The sequence below is a fragment of the Octodon degus genome, unplaced genomic scaffold (assembly GCF_000260255.1).
Source record: "Octodon degus isolate 3935 unplaced genomic scaffold, OctDeg1.0 scaffold00017, whole genome shotgun sequence".
Classification (NCBI taxonomy): Eukaryota; Metazoa; Chordata; class Mammalia; order Rodentia; family Octodontidae; genus Octodon; species Octodon degus.
The window spans coordinates 24,575,966-24,598,802 of record NW_004524593.1 but is presented as its reverse complement, the minus strand read 5'-3'; the positions used below and the strand labels follow the sequence as shown (position 1 = coordinate 24,598,802).

Genomic DNA, 22,837 nt, shown 5'->3' with positions numbered 1-22,837 from the left:
AAAAAAAAAAAAGGAAAGTTAAGCCAGGGAAACAGCTCAGAGGCTTAAGTGCCTGCCTGGCAAGCACAAGGTCCTGAGCTCGGATCTCCAGAACCAACAGGAAATCTGGGCAGTCTTACTATTTTTAAAGAAATAAAGACCAGGGGCCAGGGAGATGGCTCAGTGGAATAAGCACTTCCCTGGCAAGTGCAGGGGCCTGAGTTCAATCCCCAGTTCTGCAAAAAAAAAAAAAAAAAAGTATAGACCATAGTTAAAAATTTTCAAAAGAAGGTAACTTTGGATTCAGGTGACTATATTGTTTTGTTTGTATGTGTCTTTACCATGTAATGTGTTTAAACTTTAGTGAAATGATACCAACATTACAAAACTTTTCCAGAAATGACCAAGAAAAGGATCAGTTTTCATTTCACTTTGAGCCCAACATAACTTTGATACTGAAACTTTCATGACTACAACAGAAAGAAAATTGCAGGTTAATTTAATAAAATATAAAGATCTTCAAGTGACAGCATGCTTCCACACATTGGTAGAGAGTGTGCAAAACAGCTCAGGTAAAATTGTGACTAGGATCATGTTAGAACTCCCCCCAATAAAATTAAAATAAAATAAAATAAAATAAAATAAAGGTAAAATCAGAAAACTTCCCTTCCTAGTATCAGGTAGGAGAGTTTCAGCATTGGATTGTAATTCCTAGTCAGTATAGTGAAGGTAAAAAAAAGAAACAGTACCATGTACCAAGATGCAAAAGGAAGAAATAAAGCCAATACATGCTGATGTTATAGATATATATGCAGGGAGCTGAGCATATACTATTAGGATTAGTAGATTAGAATGGTGAGAATTACCCAACAGATTAGATTAATACTAGATTAGAATTAAAAGACAAGTTCAAAAGGCTCCTGAGGACATTGTCATTATATGAAAATCAGTTTTCATAAGACAAAGTGAAAAATTATAAATATTACTACTTACAGGAGTAACAAAAATTTATCAAATAACCAACAAATCCAATGAAAATATTTAAGACTGCCATATAGAAAGGTATCAAGGGGGCTGGGGAAATGGCTCAGTGGAATAAGCACTTCCCTGGCAAGTGCAAGGGCCTGAGTTCAATCCCCGGTTCCGCCAAAACAAAAAGAAAGGTATCAAGTATTAAAAGTCAGTCTAAATAAAAGGTGGTATATGATATTCACTTATTAACAGGTAATTTTATGATACCACTTCTTCCCAAATTAATTGGTGGGGTAGGTTTAATGTCACCTTAATCAAAATTCTAAAAATAATTTGATGGAAATTGATAACCAGAATATAAATGGTAGTTTGACTGAGAATATCAAAAGCAGTATTACAGAACAAAATATCTAGAGGCTTTTGTGACAATATAAAGCTGTAGCCATTAAATACACCATGGCTGTCTGGTACAATGGCAAAAGTTAGACATATTGATCAATGGGACAAAACAAGTCATTTGATGTATGAAATAAAATCAAGGATAAGCTGTGGCTAATAGAAGAAGGCATTGGATCAGGTGGACAGCTTTTGAAACGCTTATCTCAGTTGTTCCTTGATTTTGCAAGGTATTGGCTTGACTGTATAAAGAATTACTGTCTTTTAGGTCGTGATAAATTGTGCCATTCCTAAAGGGTTGAAGTATAATCAAGCTACACAGACGTTCCATCAGTGGCGAGATGCTAGACAGGTGTACGGCCTCAACTTTGGCAGCAAGGAAGATGCCAATGTCTTCGCAAGTGCCATGATGCATGCCTTAGAAGTGCTGAATTCACAGGAAGCAGGTAAGCATCTTGCCTCCTGGGCTGAGCTGAAGTGCTGTGTGTATACTAAAGCCAGTCTTGTCAGCATTTACATCATATATTTATTTGAAATAATGTTTGAATTTCCTTTGTTTCCTGCAAAAGTGAGAACTTCAGTTTGTTGGTGCTTGTGTAGTCTGGGAGGATCATCCTGTGAGTTTAGTCTGATTATCTGCCAGCCCTCGCATTTGAAGTTGCTTAGTGTAGTTCTTCCTGCTCTGGAAACTTGACTTTGCTGCTGGAAAAGGCCCAGAGGTGATGCATTGTACCAGACTAACAACATATTTTTAACAGTGTTTTGCTTTTTATGAGGAAACATTTTCTAAGCTACTACTGACTTCTTGAACGTCAGGTAGGACAAGGTACTCATAGGTAAAAGCTTAGTTCTAAAAGCTATTTGAAAACTTACAGAGTGCCCTAGGGGAATGTGAACCACAAATGGTGTTTCTTCTGGTACTATGTGTAGCTTAGAAAGATGTGTGCAAAAAATTGACTTAACCTCAAGATTTAAAAACTGTGTGTCAAGGATTAGGTCAGTTTGTCTTAGTTTAAGAAATAGGAAAAGAAATATACCAAAGTGTGCTTATTTCTTTGAAGAGATAGTTTTATAATTAAAAATTATTATATATTAAATTAAATATGGTTATTTTTGTCTGTGTTGTATATTTAGCAATGATTGTAATGATATAAATGTATCTGAGCAAAATTTATGTATTTTAATAGGAAAAAGTTACTATTGGAGAAAAGTTTACTTTCTTGAATGTATACAATTTCAAAACCTATTATAAGTATGTGGCCTTGTGTGAATCTTTCCTAAAAAGATTGAGGGGTGGGAAACAGCTCAGTGGCAGAGCCCTGGCCTGGCATGCACAGTCCCCAACTCTGCGAACAAACAGGTTGAAGCAGCTAGCTAATGTGTCAGTCTGTTTCAAATGTGAGTTTTAGAGCAAGAAGACATTCTGAAATCTTGCAGAAACTTAGATTGTTTTACCTGTGCATGTTTATATTAAGTCTTCTTTTGAAGAAATCAACATCTATAGTAGCTTTGACCTTATTTTCCCATTTTATCCATTTTGAGGAAATAAATGACTTATTGGAAATTATTCTGGTTTGTCTCTAAGTGCAGAGAGCACCATCCGATAGGAGAGTCTGCACTGTCTCGTGTGTGGGTCCCTTCTTGATAGGGCTCTGTGCCTCTATTGTGGGTGTCAGTCCCTTACCAGCATTCTGTCCTGGATGCACGGTTGTTTTATTAATGCAGAGAAGAAACAAGCTTTATCGTGACTGTTGTATGTTAGTAATTAGGTCAGTGTCACAGTTAGGAGTTTGTGTACAGCAGCGCTTATCTCCCCTGTGTTTGGGACGTACTGCTGCTGTTTTTACTTCTGAGCCTTCTGAAGAGTGTCCAGTGATGCCAAGTCAGCATTAATGTATCCAAACTTATTTTTTAACCAAATGAAAGGATTGTTCTCATCTGAGTATTCATATAATATGCTGCTTTCAAACCATAGTGCTACTAATGTTCTCTTCCCCTTAGCTTGATCCCTTTGCCAGCTAGTCTTAATATGGAGAGACTTAGTTCTATTCTCTTATAAAGTAATAAGCATTAAAAATGATGTTCCACAAGGGCCGACCAGATAGCTTAGCAGATTAAAGTGCCTGCTTGGGGCTAGGAGGTTCAATCCCTGGCCCACTGTGCCAGCCTAACCCCTGGGGTGCAATGAGAAGGTGATTGAGACTGGGCGTGGTCACATGCACCTGTAGTCCCAGCGCTTGGGAAGCTGAAAAACAGGAAGGATCACTACAAGTCCAGTCTGTATAATGAGATCCTGTAGACCCTGTACTAAATACATTATAGAAAGTTTGATGAGTTGAAAAATGTTCCATACCTTCACTAGCTGAACTTTTTCATGTAAAAAAAATCTATAGGTTTTTCTTAGGTGGCTCTGATTTTTTTTCTGTCACAATTCCAACATTAATATCATGGACTAAAAGATAGGAAATGGTAGGAGAGATTAGTCAGTGCTAGTTGTTTCTGTCCTGTGGACCAAGACATTGGCAAATAAGCTTTGGATCTGTAGTTTCTTCAAACAAAACAAGACATTAAAATAATTTATTTTTTAAAATTCTCATGTATTTAAGAAGTTACTGTTTTCATATATTAGTTTGTTAAACTCCAGTTTCTGATTGTTGGCATTAATTGCCCTAGATATGAAAAAATAGGAGAGCAGTAGTTGTTAAAAATTGGAAATGTCTTTGGGAAGGACTATTTCTAGTACAGATTCTCAAACTAAGCTATATGGCCCATCTTAGTATTAAGTGGGCCTTCTCCCATTCATCTAAATAAGCATGCCAAGTAGTCATGTATTTACTTACCAAAGCTGTGTGCTTTGAGTTCACAGCCAATACCCTGTTGAGCTAGGTACTATGTTTTTGCCAAAGGCAAGTTGAGGAGGCTTAACTGTATGTTCCTTCTGTAAACAAACAATAGCCTGATAAAACTGATAAGCACTGAAAGAACACACTTACTCACAAAAGAAAAGCAACTAAAGCCCAGTCTTAACTTACTTAATGTTCTGTTACTGTTTAAAACCATTTTTCTATATTCAAAATTGTTTATATTTTTAGTTTATGAAATGTTAATGTCAATATTAACGATCATTATTGGTTAATCCCTTTTAGAGATTTTCAGAATTTTTAAAATTATGGTCACCTTTGTTTGAATAGTCTTTGCTGAAACTCAGTATATAAGTGGATTTAAAACCAGAACTTATCTCTGATTAACATGGAATTGGGCCACAGTGACCGAGGCACCTACATGAGTCTCCAGAACTGGATGTGAAAATTACTAAGCCCTTTTTTTTTTTTTTGGCCAGAACCAAAGATCCTACACCCACCTCCAGTCCTCTAATTTTTTTTTTTTTTTAATGAAGGAAAAACAACTTTCTCTAAGGTTAATCATTTTGTCCTTTACAAGATGCTTTGCATATGTGTGGTATTTCTATTTTTTTTTTATTAAAAAAAGTGAGCAGTAGGAATGTTTTCCTTTATTTTGTTTTTAGTGTGGTTTGCAGTTGTCTAATATCTTGGAAAGGATAGGAGATGCTGGGGCAGGGGAAATGGCTCAGTAAGCACTTCCCTGGCAAGTGCAAGGGCCTGAGTTCAATCTCTGGTTCTGCTACCAAAAAAAAAAAAAAAAAAAAAAAAAGGATAGGAAGTGCTAATTACAGTAGGTTATATTTGAGATTTCAAAAAACAAACCACATATTGTAACATGTTTGAGAAAGAACCAAATTAATGGTCTTGCTACATTTTATCTATTTCTCCAGAAGAAATTGACTTTAATTTTAAATAAGTACATTTTCCAGGCAGATATTTTTTTATTTCTTTGTTTACCAAGTACATTTTTAGGTTTTTGTAGATAATTGTTATAACTGCATTGTCAATCCTTATGAAAAAAAAATCCTTATGGTAATTAACAAAGGTAAATTTACACAATTTGTAAAAAGTTTAAACCATTTGAAAATAGGAATTCTCCAAATTGCTATTTAGAAAGAAAGTGATATGCATAGCCAGTAAGAACATTATTCTGCTTGTGTTCTATTCAGCCAAGATTAAATATGTCTTTCTAGAAGGAAAACCTCAAAGTATTATACTATAGACTAAAAGACTGCTTTGTTATATGTATATATTTTGTCTGTTGAGAATAAGAATGTAGCCAATGTTTGAAATTTTTATCAGATTTTTATAACGAACATTGGAATACCATTTATTAATGATAATTTGGTCCAACATATCCTGTAATGTGACCTTTTATTGTAAGTATTATTTAATTTCTTTATGATTAGTTTGGAATTAACTGGCTTTAAAAAGTTTCTAGAAATAGGGGCTGGCCAAATAGCTCATCGGATTAAAGCACCTGCAAGCAAGCACAGGGGATGGGGGTGCGATCCCCGGGCCTGCCATGCAAGCCTCACCCTAGGGCATGCTGAGATGGCAATTGTGGTGGGACACACCTATAATCCCAGCTTTTGGGAGGCTGTAAACAGGTGGATCACTATGAGTCTGATCTAGTAGTGAGACCCTAAACACCCTGTAGACCCTACAAAAAAAAAAGTTTCTACAAATAGTTTACTTTGTTCGTAGTCACAGTCATATTTCCAGTCTTCTAGATTGCCTGGCCTTGCTGTGGTGCGTGCATTATCAAGCTTTGTTAACAGTTTGCAGATGGCATTAACCTTGTTCTAGAAACAGGATCAGGACTCCCAGAAGGTTCATGTCCTGGCCCAAAGATAGCAGCCAGATAGTAGTGTTGGTAGCATTTGTACTCAGATCTAACTTTAGAATCTAGTTTTTCCCCATTGTTTCTTGAGATATTGTGTGAGGAAGGAGAAAATGGTGTTTTAAGATGGAGACCAGATGTGCTGGTTTGGTAAAGATGGTACTGTAAAAGAGAGGTACAAAGGAGGGTGAGAAGCAGCTTTAGAGAAAGTCTCTGATGAATAACAAATTTGGTTCTGAACATACTGTATTTAGAATACTTTATTTAGTTTGTAAAGGGATGGAGATGTAGCTTTCTACAGAAGCCCAGGGTTCAGCACCAGTACCACAAAAGCAAACAAAAAATATATATATATATAAATTTGGATCTGGAAAGGTAATCTTGGATGTTGCTTTTGCTTTCACTCCTAAACCAACTAATCTTAAGAAAGAGTTTTGAAACAAATCCAACCTCACTGCTCCTCAGGATCAGTGAATGGCGGGCTCTATGTAGTTCTACCGTACTGCTCATCTTACACTTGGTTCTTCCAGTCTCTCATTTATGCAGTCAGTTCCTCAATGACAGGAAGGGAATGTGTCCATCATCACTCAGACTTGGGGGACAGAATTCTTCTGAGGTTGGTCAAATCTAGAGGGGAAGCATAATGGAGGTCAGGCCTTAGAAAGGTGGATTTCTTTTTTGCTGTGTTTCCTTAGCTTTCCATTGAAGATCTCCAGGGAAGTGTTCAGAGGCTTTTGAGGGAAGTTAGTTTAGGATAAGAAAAGAAGAAGAACTTTATTTGGTTTTTGCTGTGAGTGCGTGCGTTTAGTAAAGTCTGGGTAGTCTGATGTAGAGTGCTTTGGATCTGGACCGGAGGCCTCCAGCTTTGCTGCCCTCCGGTGGCAGAGCTGTTTCCATGGCTGTGAAGTGTGGATGGAGGTGATACTTTTGTCAGGGTATCTATCGTGCTATCAGCAAAGCAAGGACATTAACTTCAAATTAGGAAACATTCGCTTTGAATACTGTTGTTTAAAAAGCCCAAAATTTTGTGTGACATTATAAAAATAAAAAATGGTAGACAGATTTCTAATTTTCTCCACCCATTTTATCTGTATTCCCTGGTAAAGATTTATCTTAAGGGTTTTTTCATGGGAAATTAATGGATTCATCCATTATTTGAGTGTGTACTTATACAAATGGGGATTAGACACAAGTCTTGAAATTAGGAGCCTTGTATCTTGTTGTTTGAGACAGGGTCTTACTATAGTTCAGGCTGGTCTTGAATTCACTGTGTAGTCAGGCTGGCCTTGAACTTGCAGCAACCCTGTTGTAGCCTCCCCAGTAATGAGATTGCAGGCATGCTCCACCATGCCTCGCTTAGAATATTGTATTCTTAAAGGGAAGATAAGATAAAAATGTAGCATAAAGCAAACAGAAAAATGTATCTGAGAACATAAAATGCCATATGTAAGGAAGAAGCAGTGAGTAATCAGAGATGTGGCAAAATGACAGTATCTTTGAGCCAGAGCTTGAAAGGTGGTACAGGGATAACATGTAGACATAAGAAGTGAAGGGCGAAGGACACCAGCCTGAGAACCAGCACACGAGTGCAAAAGATGTTTGTGCATCCGAGTGGGATAAACACAGAAAGATAGATCTGACCAAGAAGGATATTTGAAATTTGGGGTGAGTTTTTGAGCAAATGGGATGGTATTAGCCAGGCTGAACTTAAGAAAGCTAGCTGGAGATTGAAAAGGCTGGAAGAATACAAAGTGAGAATGAAGTTCAAACAGTGATAGGACAAAATGAGTTCAAACAAGAAACCAATGTTTGTACTGGTTTTACTTTATTCTCTTTGTCACTGAAAAATAATTCTGGTTGTCTGTTCTCTCACATGTATTTGGGATCTTTGGGAACACAAGTTTGGATATGATTCGTTACCTGAGATTATTTTGGCTTTATAATAAAAACTAGTACTTTGAGAGAAATAGGTAAAAAATGTAATACAGTTCACTAGTTTGAATTTAAGAATCTAGGTATTATTTAAAGAAAAAAGTTTAAATACCTCATAATATGGCAGAGATTCCACTTTCTTAAGTTGACACTAAAGTAAAATTAAAGAATCAGTATGTCAAATCTACAGTTTTAATAATCTTTCAACAGAGTTGACTTATAGAATATTCACCAGAATGAATATCTATTTCCTTTGGAGGTACTGTAATTCTTTCCTGATTAAAGCAAAGACCAACTGGTAAATAAATTGTGCAAATCATGTATGCATTTCAGGGATGCCCAATAGCTTCAAAATCAAGCTGCTTTATCTGGGCCTGAAAATTACCAACTTGTAGAGATATTTAGCTTAAACTACCCAGAACTTCTAATTAACTGCTGGCATTTTAGGAATGTGTGATCCTATAATTGTGTGAAATACTACTGAGAAGTTGAAAACCGTCACAGTACCTGAATTGACCATGGCATATATGTCATTGATTACTCAAGAGAACAAAGCTTAAAGACAAACACAGCTTCTTCAGACAGATTCACTCTAAACTTGATTAGAATAATGAAATAGTGTCTCACTTTGGGAAGATTGGGAGCTCTCGAATCAGACTTTCCACCTCAGCCTCAGTTTTCAGGTCAGTGTGGTTAGTTTTTCTCAACCAAAGTTCTTTAAGAGAATTAAACTTTAGAGAGTATGACCTGGATGACTGATGTCTCATTTCTCCCAAGGGAGAAAACTTAGAGGGTTTTTTTTATTGTTGTTGTTTTGTTTGCTTTAAATCTACTGTGAACATATTACATTTCCTTGTAGGATTACTTGTTTTCCTTGACTTCCCTTTTTTTGGCCTCTTTATTTTATGATCCCCTATTCACCTACAACAACTACCTTAAATTCTGGGCTAGAATTGGGACCAAAAAAAAATGACTTTGGGTCATCATGAGAGTTACTTACATATGTTTCTTCTTTGTTCATTTTTAGCATTATCTTCTAATGTTTGTAAGATTTAATGCTTGAAGTTGTTCTAGTCTTAGTCACTGAAAGTTTGACTAAAAATTAATAGTAACTAACTCTCTTGAAGCCTGTGGAGCTCTTCATCTTGAAAGGGATTAATGTTTGGAATACTCTGTACTTGATGGTTGTCCATATTCTAATTTTTTTTTTTTTTTCATCAAACCAGATACAGAATCTGGAATCTTGAATTCAAAATGCTCACTTAGGGATTCAGAAAGTGTGGCTCTACATCTTTTTGAGGGGATTTGAAAGATCCTTTCTTACTTAGGCTTTGTCTCAGTCTCTTGTTGCTGAGAGAAATGCCCAATACCCACAATTTAAAAGGTGGAAAGGCTTATTTTGGCTCATATTTGAAGAGGTTTTAGTCCATTGTCTGGCGTCTAGGAAGCAGAGAGATTAAGGGAGGAGCCAGGAAGGGTAACAAACTCTGCTGACTAGACCCCTACTCCTAACAACAAGCCAGTCATAAGCTCCAGAAATCCAGTCACCTTCTAAAAGCCTCACCTGTGAGCCCTGAAGCTCTTGAAGGACATCTAGATATAAACCATAACATGTATCAACTAAAATAATACATCACTGGATATTATAAAACAGCCATATAAAAGGGTACAAACACAGATAAAATAATCCACCTGTCTTCTATTAAACAAGACACCAAAGTGCTTCATATATTAGTTCCTTCTCTGTTACTTTAGTGGAATACCAGAGGCAGCTAATTTGGAAAGAAAAGATGTTTCACTCACATTTGTAGTTCAGGTTGTGGCACAAACTTCTGCATAGCTGACACCACAGTGGTAGTTGGACAGTTAGGAAATACATTGCTAGACAGGAGACCAAAGAGCAAGCAGAATGGGTCAGGCTTCTCCCTCCTATGAAAGGTAACTGTAGGAGATTATTTTGGGGGCAGTGATCAACCTTGTGGCTGGCCGAATTCCAAGTTTTGTTTTGTTTTGAGATGGAGTCTCACCATGTCCATGTAGTTTGGGCTGGTCTCAAACTCCTGCCTTAGCCTCCCAAGTGTTGGGATTACTGATGTGTACCACCATGCCTGGCTAAGGTTCCACAGTCCAGCATTGGTACACAGAAGACTAAGCTTCTGCCACATGAGCTCTTGGGGAACAAACTACAGCAGAATTTTTAAAGATGTAAAGTCATCTCATTTAGTTATCAATATCTTTGTTTTGAGAAATAGTTATTTTTCATAAAATGTTACTTATTTTAGTTGTAACCACACATGCATGTGATGGAATTCAGGACAGACCTCCACCCTCTTTAACTCTCCAGGTAGCTGGGATGGCAGGCTACCATGCCCAGCTGTAGCAGCTTTTAAATCCTTTTTTGATAAAAAAGAATTATTAGAAATTAAAACTGAGGGGCCGGGGAGATGGCTCAGTAGAATAAGTGCTTCCCTGGCAAGCACAAGGGCCTGAGTTCAATACCCGGTTCTGCCAAAAAAACAAACAAAAAAAACAGAAATTAAAACTGAAATAATTTTTTAGCACAGTAAATATAATTCTTGTAACCAAAAATTTTAGGGTCTTCATTAATTTTTAGGAATGTAAGTGGCTCCTGAGACCAAAATTTTATAAAAATAGTGTTATAGCTTATGATCTCTCTGATGACTAAGAACAGAATTTTATATGTAATCTTTTTGGGGGGCCTGCCCCTTAGCTCAGTTCTTTTAAGTCGCGGCTTTAACAAAGCAGTCAGGCTCAGGTTGCTGTAGTTCAGTCCCCACAACTCAAGGCAGCCAAACCTTCCCTGAAGTCACTCAGAGCAAAAAAAAAAAAAAAACTTTCTCTAAACCTTTCTGAGCCCCTGTTTCCTCACTTAAAAAAAAAAAAAAAATCTTTTTATCTTTTCCAGACAACTTGGGAAAAAAAATTGAAAATTATCTGTTGGATGGGAATTGAATGTTCATTATTTTCTACCCTTTGATGTAGCTGGACATGGATCCGCTTGGCCTACAACCAAAAACCTTTGCTCCTTTTTGTCCTTTTCTCTTTCTGTATTTCTTTCTCTCCATGAAGACAACGTGATAAAGGGGCTAGCATTTTAAAATGGGAGTTTTGCAGGTGGACAGCACTGGTGTGGGTTTGGGGCCTTGTCGTTCTCTGTGCACAGTGCCCAGTGGGTTTGCAGTTGCTGTCGGTCTACCACTCACCCTGTTGCTGCCTCAGCACTTCCTCTTAGGAGCCCTGGCTCTCTGCTTTCTAGTTACTTAGTATGTTAGTGACTTCTCTCTTTATGATTTCTTTTTCCCTTTTTTTTTTTTAGGCAGTACAGATTGAACCCATGACCTTTGCACTGAGCCCCAGCCCTTTTTATTTTGAGACAGGATCTTGCTAAGTCACTAAATTTCCCACAGTTTGACTTGTCATCTTTCTGCCTGTATCCCAAAGTGCTAGGATTCACATATGTATTACTACTGCCAGCTTGTTTCTTGAGTATTTCATAATTATATTACTTTTAATTTTATGTTCATATAATTATTTATATTACTATAATAAACATTTTACAATAGTTTCTTCCATGACTTGTAAGTCCTTGACCACCAGCTGTTTGGGAAAGCTGCATTAACTTGATTGTCACTTTAGTCTGAGTTTTAGTGAGCACAGCTTTCGTGTTAGAATTGGATTAAAGAGGTCTTATCCTGCTCTAAAGTGAAATGGCTAAATGGCTGAAAGAAGCAGGTACTATTTTTGTGATAAACATCAGCTTCCTAATCCTAAGAAAGTTATTTTAGGCTGAAGTTTGTGGACAGTCTTGTTTCTGTGCTTGCCTGGCCTGGGCTCCTTGTGATTGCTGTCTGGTGCTGACCACCTTACTGTTCTTGCTGTTCAGACCATTTCACAGCAAGTTCTACACTGGAGCAACAACTGCAGGCCCTGCTGAAGGCTCCCCATTTACTTGCATGCTTTCTTGCATAAGCATAGTAATTTGCATACAATTGCTTTACATATATTGGCAAATTTTAGCATTTGTTCATGAATTAGATTGGAATTTTACTGTATATTAAATAATCTGGAAGTCTGATGTTTCTGTGTGAGATATTTTCATCTTTGTATACGAAGATAAAGGGATCCTTTAACTGAATAGCATCTATCTTCTTCCCCACTAAATAGAAGCAAATTCTAACCACAACACACAAATAGTAGCCAGACTGGTTCCACAGTTTTTACAGCTTGATTTTGAATGTTTTCATGTCATTGTGTTGGTGTGTGTCAGTGTGATTTGTGTCGATACATTGGCTTTTGTCAGTGTAAGTTTAGGTATATTAGTGTGGTGGTATGTATCTGTATGTCACTGTGGTTTGTGGTGGTGTGTGTCAGGTGTCAGGGTATGTTTGTATTTTGTGTCAGTGTGTGTCGGGGTGTGGCAGTGTTGGTTTGTGTTGGTGTGTTGGCAGGTATGCCATCAGGTTGCCTACATCCAGCAAAGAGCATGCCCACATGTACATAGGTGTGTTGCCTCTGAATATTGAGCATGACTATAATCTAGACAAGATAGAAGAATTCTAGCCAATCTTTGGAAGATAGTATAAAGTAGTGGATCTTGTGAAGTTAGTATTTTATGTAAAAATACTATGACATTAGTTCATTAATCCATAAAATATCCTTAAGAAGTAGATGGTCTCATAATCTAAAAGAAAAGCTATGGTGACCTGAATTATTTATATTCCTGCTAAGGCATTATGTTCATAATATGAGAGAAACATAAATGAACAATTTGAAACTCAGCCTTTGGGGCTGTTCCTGGTGTAGAGAAGATGTAACATGGTCGGGAATGTCTTAAAGGCTACATAAGATTCGCACATGGCAGGCAGTGGTCATGAGGAACTGCAGTAAGCACATAGAGCATACTGTCCATATAAAGATTCCAAAAATAGCTTTACCTGCTATTTTTGTGAGTATTCTTGTTTTTTGTTTATTTATTGAGACAGGGTCTCCCCCTGTGGTTCATACTGGCCTTGACCTCACTATGTAGTCCAGGCTGGCCTTGACCTCACAACAATCCTTCTGCTTCAGCCTCCTGAGAGCTGAGATTAAGGATTGCAGCTCTGTGCCCAGCTTATTTATTCTTTTCTGAAACAGGGTTTTGCTATGTGATTGAGGCTGGCCTCGAACTTGCTGTGTAGCCCAAAGTGGCCTCAAACTTGCAGTGATCCTTCTGCATCAGCCTCCCTGGTGCTGGGATTACAGGGGTACACCACCATGTCCATCTATGTGAGTACTTTTAATTTCTGAGGTGGTCCATACAGGAAAACACGAACACTTCAGGGGTATTTTGTTATGATGGTGCCATTTCTATAGAAAGAAATGTTTATTGAGGAGCCCTGTTTGCAGATACCATCCTGATCATTCCTGTGGCAACATGGAATTGCTCTTTTTAAACTGATCTTCCAATTTGAAACTTTCTCAGATCTTAAAGTTGTAGCCCCCCATTTGAAGTTGCTGACTGGAAGGCTGGCTTAAGCACCAACGAAGTGGGTGTGCCAGTCCCTTTTCCACAGGTTGTCTTGGAGCCAGCTGTGCACTGCAAGGAAGAAGGCAGCATGAGTTTCTGGGCACCCAAGTGCCTTGCAACGGGAAACACTGCCCTGGCCTGGTCCTTCACGTCCTCTTTCTGTTTGCAGTACTATAGGACTTAGAGGATATGTGTTTAACTTTATGCTTTTTTTTTTTTTTTAATAATTTCTAGGCTGTACGAATAAATTTGGCCAATCCAGAGTTAGTGGTAATGTCAATAGTAGCACTCATTTGTGTGTAAAAATCAAATTATTTGAAGTGTCTTTTGCATCAAGCCATAAAACACGTTTTTTTTTTTCAAATGTAGCATATAGTCCTATTAATCTTAAACTAAGATATGTAATACTTTTAAGTATATTAATGTAATAATAGTTCTGTTTGTATAAGGAGATGTATGAAAGTCTACAGTTTTGTTCTTAAACTAGAATTATTTCACTGCCTCAGAGAGGTAGTATTCTTTTGGGAAATCCACTTGAATTACAACTTTTCCCTCTGAAATACATACTTTTGCCTCAGTTTGCATAGTACTTTTATTTTTAAGTTTCACATTCCTGACAAAAGAAGTTTTTCAGGACTAGCTCAGCAGTGATTTCTCTGCCAAAATTTACCATTAGTTCACTGAAGTATGAGTTTATAGCAATATTATTTAAAATGTTCTCTAAGCATTTCTTGTGCACTTTACCTTTCCATGCATAGTGATTAGTCCCGTCAATCACCTCACTCAGTCATGATTTGCTCTGACAAGCTCAGTTGAAGGCTGCTGCCCGGGTTGTTCTTGTGCCTTCTCATGCATACCCACACTCCTCAAGTACCACCTGGCAGCTATCTTCACGTGGCTGGGGTGAGGCCTGGGTGCAGCCAGCTGCCCCTGCTTCTTAATTCACAAATCATCTTTCTCACTTTAACAAGATTGTTTTGAGAAAAGTTTACTTCCCAGATTTTTGTTTTAAGCATTTCTAATCTTGTGTGTATCTCTGGATCCTTTGTTTTAAAGTCACATACGGATTTGTTTTTTTCTCATATTCTCTTGCCTCCTCCATCTGCGTTAGATAGGGAAATTGATACATAGGTGCATGGAATGTAGCTGACACATGGCATATCTGCAGCAAGTTCTCATTTAAGTCACACCAGTTGTGTAGCGTAGCGTTAACAGATGTATTACCTTCTGTGTACCAAATGCTCTGATAGTTGCTCATAGTAGTGAAATATACATGGGACATATGTTACCTGCCTCAAGTCTGGAGAGCAGATAGCTGACTACAGTGATGGTATCATTCAGCAATCACATGGTACGTGGATGAGGAAGACTATAAGACTTTATGCAGTGTCTCCTTCTGAGGTCTTACTGACCTCCCCCCAAATGTTCTTATGCTTTATTTTGTTTTTAAATGAAAAATGCACTGCTGCTGCTTTTGTATCTTTTTTTGCTCCTGTGGTACTGGTTCATGAACCAGGACCTTGCTCATGCTAAGCAAGCACTCTATGACTGAGCTGCATCCCCCAGCCCTACATCTTAAATAAGGCAAATAATCAAAGGCTAACACTTGATGTGGAAAATATCCTACAAAAAACAAAAAAGAAGACGACCTTACACATTGAATTAAACTACTAAAAAAATGCTTAAGTATTGTATTGAGCAACATTTGTTTTTTTTTTTTTTTTTTTTTTTTTTTAAAGAACAGGAACATGGCCCTTCTTGTTTAAATTTCTCTCAATTTTATAATCTTGCAGCATAGATAATAACTTTTTTATATCCATTCTTTGAAATACTCATGATTCATCTAAACAATTTGATACTTGTTTTAAGGGAGCATGCCAATTTATGATGCACTAACTATAAGAAATGTATTAGCTAAGTGATACTGTTGTCATTGTCTGGGTTGATCTCTTATCCTCCGGGAGCTGTCCCCTAGTGTATATTTATCGCACACATACATCCAAGTCCTTTGTTGTTAACATAATATATACATTAGACAGAGGAGCTAGGGAGATAGCTTGTTGGTCTAAGTGCCTGGCACATGTAAGGACTCAGGTTCTATCCCTGGTACCACATGCTGTGCCAACCCTATACCATGCTGGCCACTGAAACTGGGTGTGGTAGAGCATTTAAAAAATAGTGAAATAAAAATACATATTCTTACATATTGTGTTAAATTTTCAGAGGTTAACAGTGTTCAGTTTGAGGCTGCGAGTATGCCTCCATGAGAATCCTTTACCTAAAGTGTGCCAGACCCTGGGTTTCATTCCTAGCACTAGGGGAAAAATAAAGTATAAAAAATGATGGTCAGAGGGATGGGAATATAGCTCAGTGGCATAAATGCCTGCCTGCCTGCCTGGCAAGCACAAGGGCCCGAGTTGATCACTGGCCCTGCAAGAGGGGAGGGGACAGGACGGGAGGGAAGAGTAGGTGTCCTTTCTGATAGGTCACAACAAATTAACTTTGTGTTTAATTTTGAGACAAATTTCATGTACACTAAGCCCAATTTATTTTTAAAGATGCTTAATAAAATTATTCTTTCAATAAAATTTTACATATTTCTAAGTTTCAAAAGTAAATATGGGGCCTCTTTGTCATTTATATATTAGCTACCCTTTGTTATTTTAGAAAAAGTACTGCTTGGGAAGCAAAACAAACTCTTGTAGTGTTGTGAATTACTGTGCAGAGACAGTTGGTCTGTCTTCTTTTGCTCACACAGACCTGGCTTTTGACAAGCCCTCCTGAATGAATGTGTAGTCAATCATGACCTGAGATACCTTTGGTTTCATTGCTGCTGGGAAGCAGCCACTTGCAAAGGACCTGTGCCTTGCTCACACCATCTGCTATGGTTCTGGGTGCTACCTTCTGTTCTTGGACCTAGTTGCTCCCACGCAGGTGGGGTCACTGTGGTATTACTGGTTAACTTGATTAATTTGTCTGTGGGTAACTTCCCTGTGCATACCTGAAATTCTCTTGTCAGAGTTCTGACAACTACTCTGGCATGGCTTATGTCATTCCAGTTAAATAAGTACTTTTTTTTCTGATTACAATGTAGTATGGTACTTAAAAATTTAAATACAGAAAGTCATAAAGAACATTAAAACGGGGCTGAAATGTAGCTCAGAGGTAGAACATTTGCTTAGCATACATGAAGTACACGGTTTAAGCCAAATGAAAACAAAAACAAAATACCTATAATTCTACTATTCCAAATAATCAGTCAAGTTTAATGTTTTCTGTAGTGGAAAAGAGATTGACATTGAGGTATGTTTCAACTTTGCATTCTCTGATGATGAATGAATACACGTACAGCTGGCACAGTGTTCCTTTCAACAGCTTTTATCAAGCTTCACTTCATTTAAGTGTACCTATTTAAAGTACTCTTCAGTGGTTTTTGTTCATTCACTGACTTGTAACCATTATCAGAATTTTAGAATGTTTTCACTACACCAGAAAGAACCCTTACAGTGTGCAAGCATCACCCCATCTTTCCCCACCTCCAATTCCTCTATTCTTCCTAGTATCTGACAACCTCTTGTCTTCTTTGGGTACCTAAAGATTTGCCTCTTCTGGATATTTTATTCTGAATTGGATCATGCAATATGTGGTCTTTGGTGACTGGCTTCCTCTTCTTCCATAGTCTTGTCTTTTCTTTTGTAATGTATTTGGTTGTTGCAGAGTCTTACTATTCAGCTCAGATTCATGGTGATCCTCCTGCTTTCAGCCTCCCCAGCACTGGGATATTATTAGGTACATGCCACTACACCCAGACTCTGGCCCACTCAGCTCACCCTGGGGCAGGGCTGGCATGGCTTGATTGAACCGTGGTCCCTGAGCTTGCCTAAGTAGGCGCTTGGTCCGCTGAGCTGTCTTGCCAGCCCTTCCATAGTGTTTTCAAGATATATACAGCTTACAAATTTGTGTGTGTTTGTGTGTGTGTGTGTGTGTGTGTGTGTGAGAGAGAGAGAGAGAGAGAGAGAGAGAGAGAGAGAGAGAGACAGACAGTGTCTCACTATGCAGTTCAGGCTGGCCTTAAACTCACTTTGCAGCCCAGCATCTTTTCAAAAGTCTCAAGGATCCTCCTGCCTCTTGCCTCCTGAGTGCTGGGATTACAGGTGTGCACCACCATGCCCGACCTCATCTTATAACATTTATCACATGTGGCATTTTGAAAAGTAAATCTTACCAAAAGACATATATTCATACATCTAGGCATGTTTTGATAATTGGCTCTTGGTTTAAGTTGAATGAATTTGTATATAGTGAAGGCTATGACTGAATCTTGTTTTTTTTTTTTTTTAATAAAGAGATTAAAGTCAGACCAAAATATCCTCCCTGAGATTCTTTGTTTTAAAAACTCAACATTTTAAGACTTGATAAATTTTGTAAGACAAGGCTACCTAGTAATTGTCTTTGCCAAGGTGAATGTAAATGGAAGTGCATGCTTACCGAATCTGGACTCTCTAAGGTCTAGCTTCTTTGGTCCCCAGGCTCAGTTTTCATGTGCAGAATTGCCCTGCCTCTGTGGACTTCATTTCTCCCAACATGGAAGAGCATTAGAGTATTAAAAACTGTATTTTTCTTTTTTCTCTTTAATTCTTTGTTTCTCACACAGAAGTATGAAAAAGCACATATGGTCTTTGAAAGCTTTTTGGTATATACTTTTAGAATAAACCCCTTTTCTTGGTTAAATAGGCTTTGGCTCTTTACATATGGATGAGGAAGTAAAATTGTGTTTCCTTGTAATGGTGTGAGGTACATTCTGTTGCCCACCACCACTAATAGCAAAAGAAATAAAAATGTACTTTCTTTTTGTCCAGGTACAAGATTACTCTTTTAATGTTTGCGCTGAAACTTTTTTCCTGTCTTTAGACAAATTCCTATCTTAGAAAATTTGATAATATCTGCTTCTCTGTTTATACTTAACTCCTTTCAAATCATTGGAAATGGCCGATAGGAAGAAAGCTGCACACCAGGACTTTAAGTAAGGAAGTAACTCTTAGTAGAAGAGAAAGATCAATGGTCTTAGGCTTGATTGTAACTGATTTGAATGTTGACTGCCAGAAAATGTTTGTTGATGCAAAAAGAAGCATATCATTGTCCAAGAGAAAAATAGGGCCCAGGAGTGCTCAGACAGTCCTAGAGGGATTGTGCATCTGTCCATGGTGTGGGGGATGACAGGGTGCTGGAGCACAGAGTGACACTGTGACCAGAGCAGGACAAGCAGTGGTCATGTCTTGGGGAAGAGGCGCATCCTCTGGTATTTGTCAATGGGAGCAATTGAGAAAGCCTTTTTTTTTTTTTTTCTTTTTTCCTTCTTACTGGCTCTTTGACCAGGTCTTTATTCAAAATAAGCCATCCAAATTTATGGTACTTGTATGGGATAGAGATTTTGAGAGTTTATGCAGCAGACTTCATTTCTTTTCTTCAGCAGGTCTCTTTTTGCTGGTTTCTTTTTCCTCAAAGGCTTCTTCACAGGCTTCTCGGGACCAGCAGCTTTCTTTCCTTTCTTTTCTTCCACGGGCTTCTTGCTGAGAGAAAGCTTTTCTAAGAGGGACAACATGATCTAGTTGAATTATTAAAATGCCACTGACTGCTGTGGGGAAGCGGGCAGATAGCAAGATTATAATGGGGAGCATAATTGTCTCCAGGAAATTTGGACTGCAGCAAACTTTTAGCAACCTTGTCAGAATATAGATCAGTATTTTACTTAGTTCAATAATGTTTCTTGATAGTTTAAATTGTGAAAAAGATGGGGAGTTCTTGGTTGGAACTGTTTTATCCTAGTTCAGTAATAATGGTACATCTGTATTCTGACAATTGTCAGATGATGGTTTGCTAAAATAGTTGGTAATGGGATGTGGCTGTTTCTTTGCTGACAGAAACAAAATACATTCTAAATTTTTCTTCTAAGTTTTTTTTTTTTTTCTTCTGGCTTGTCCTTATGGGTTTTTCCTTTAAAATATGGATTAAAGGAGCTAGAGAGTAAAAATGGAAAATTTTTATTTAATAAAAGTTTTATTGTGAAAGTAGCTATTTATAAATATCAATAAGATAAAAAGTGGGGCCTGGGGAGATGGTTCAGTGGAATAAGCGCTTCCCTGGCAAGCGCAAGGGCCTGAGTTCAATCCCTGATTCCGCAAAAAGATAAATAAATAAATAAATAAAAAGCTAAACTTAAAATGTAATCACTGCATTTTTCTGACTTATTTATCTTCTTTGAGGTAATCTCATTAGCTTGTTAGATGTTTTATACATGCCTATGGTCTTTGTGTATCTTTGGTCATTACTATAAATATGGTGCATGCAACCTTAGTAATAATAGGTTGGGTGGCTGGATTACTCAGCAAAGGTGACATTTATCAGTCTTATTTTATGTTGGAAAATATCTGTACTATATAATATTCTAAAAATAAGACAAACTTAATTTGATATGTTGCCTATTTCAAAAATAACTTACAAAAACCTCTATTATTTGACTTATTAGCATTTTCATGTGTATATTAAGTACAAATTGGTTTGGTTGTTTCTACTGAAACATTTTTAGTTAGCTAACAGGAGTTGTATTTAAAGAATTTATGTTTAGGGAATTATAAAATACTGTCTTGTTTGCCTTTCTGTGATCGATTTTAAATAATAGATTTTTAAGCAATTAACTGCTTTTTTGTTGATAATATCAATGGGAAAAGGAAATCTCCATGTGCTAAAAATAATTTCTTTAGGATTTTATAGAAAAATTGTTATATATTGATGGAAAATTTTGGATGTCACAGTATAAGAAAACACTTTACTTTTTGAATATCACCTTGATTTCAGAGAAGCCCTTTATTAGTTACTGGCTTCTCTTTGGTTTTTCCCTCCTAAAAAAAAAAAAAAAAAAAAAAAAAAAAAAAAAAAAAAAAAAAAAAAACTTCTTTGACACTTCAGCTGAATTTCAATGTAAATAGTCAAAATGTGGTCACACATTTTTAATAAGAGTTTTTCAAATATGTGTACATGTTGAGGAAAAAAACATTAAGTGTGGCTTGTTAAAATAACAATGAATAGTTACAATTTCAAAGTGCAAAGCAAACAAAAATATTTCATGTCAGTGAATGTACAACTCTTTAATTGCAGCAGATGGTTTGTAATGGCGTGTTTTCCCCACCAGACAGAAATGAGTTAATCTCATATTGAGTCAGTCTTATTTCCCCTAAATTTTATTCAGATACAATTCTCCTAAGTGGAATTGTAGACCTAATGAAATTTACTCTAATGACCATAGATCTTTACTTCCTATACTTCATCTTTATTAACTTTTAAAAAAATGTATTCCTAAAATCAGATTGCCTTGATTGTGCCACTCAGGAAATAATGAATCTATAAACCCATCATTTGAATGTTGGCTTATCCTATATCCACAAATAAGATTACGTATAAACTATTTCTACAAATTATGTTAAAGAGGATGCATTTTTATTAAATTACAGAGCTTCCAGGATGAGGATCTAGATAGGATGTATGTATAGACACATTTTGAGCCTTTCAAAGCACCTGTTAGTTAATGTGAAGTTCTTCAAATGGCCCACTGTCCTTGAAGCTTCTAACACCAAGGTGTCTTTGCAGCCCAGAGCCAGGTTACTGCTACCCAGGACAGCACTAATTTGCGATGTATTTTCTGTGGTAAGCAACATTATGTTTACATTATTTTTTCAAGCTGTGGTACATACTACTTGAACATTTCCATACCTTTTGTTTCCTTAGGCCATAGTCTGGTCTGTGGTATCTGGGATATAGAGCAAGCTGCTGTTTTTATGTTGTGATATTTGTTGTGGTTCATGTAGGTGATTTGGTCAGCTTTCAGGATGGCTCATTAATGAGAATTTAGTTAGAATCTTAAAACTATTTTTGTCTACCTCTTCTAATAGAAATGAGGCGTAATTTTAATTTTATTTGTTCAATTTTGTTTTTAATTTTCATTGAGAACAACTTTAAATTTAGAATTCAAGGAAAAAAATTGTCCATTTTAAATGTGATATGAGGAATATACACATGCCTTATTTGAAAGAAGCTTTTGCTTTTAACTTGAATTACTTTTAGCTATGCAACTGTAATAGGAAGATGTAAACTTACTCCTTGCTTTAATAGGTTGATATCTGATCGACAGGCTCCTCTATTTAGTAGATTAGAATTTGTCACTTAGGAGTAAGCCTAGGCTTTTAGAATGTTCTCCTTTATATATATGCGCACATGTATATGTATTGTCTGGCGGGACACACTAGGCTTGTCACTTAACCACTCAGATTAGAGCTAATAGATACATATTCTTACCTTACATAAGAGGATGCATATATCCTTGTCTGAATTGCCTGTATTCCCATTTGATTCTGAGACTGTTTTAAAAACCCAAGTTCTAAAAAGTCAATTATTTGAGCTTTTTCCTTTTTCATTTATGTGTACTTTTGCCTCATGTATACCTTGACTGACCACATTATTTTCTGAAAGTGATAAAGATATAAATGATATACTTATATAAATGATTCAGCTGTGCATGTTGCCACATGACTCAGAATTTTTAATGTGGTTTATTACCAGGAAGGTAATATCATTGGTATTGTTTCTTTCACTTTTAAATTTACTTGCTTGTTTAGGCCAAAAAAAAAAAGTTACAAACTTTGAAAAGGAAAGAAAATCCTAATGTATTTCTTTAATCACCTAAAGAGATTTGATTTGTGTGAGGTGACAAAGTTATAGCAGGGAACCAATTACGTGACTTTTTATATGACTCCACAATTAAACATTCCAAATTGTGTTTAATTGGTAGACTAATTTCTGAAGTTTTTGCCTTCTAGGCCCTTTTTTTAAATAGCCACACATGATTATTGATAGTATATTATTAAGATTCTTCTCTTTAGCTGATTGATTTTGAAAAGATACTACAACTTTCCCAGTATAAAAATTTGAGGTCCTGGGCTGGCAAGATAGCTCAGTGGACTAAGCGCTTGCTTAGGCAAGTGCAGGGACTGGGGTTTGATCCCTGGTACCACATGTGCTGGCCCCACCCCCGGAGCACGCTGAGCTGGGCAATGGAGTCCGGGTATGGTGGCATAATCCCAGCCTGTAATCCCAGCTGTTGGGGAGGCTAACAGGAAAATCATTACGAGTCTGAACTGCATAATGAGACCCTGTACCTTCCCCCCCCCAAAAAAAAAAAGACTGAATAAAAATAAAATAGGGGCCAGGGAAATAGCTCAGTAGTATAAGTGC

The 22,837-nt window shown here is 37.0% G+C and overlaps 1 protein-coding gene across 1 annotated transcript in view; it reads left to right on the top strand.

Moving 5' to 3' along the window:
• The window catches only part of Enah (ENAH, actin regulator), a 78,749-nt gene that overhangs the window by 12,376 nt on the left and 43,536 nt on the right, over positions 1 to 22,837 (top strand). Inside the window, exon 3 of the mRNA XM_023710197.1 lies at positions 1,616 to 1,793. Within this exon, the coding sequence (XP_023565965.1) occupies positions 1,616 to 1,793 (178 nt within the window). The remainder of the gene's footprint in view (positions 1 to 1,615; positions 1,794 to 22,837) is intronic.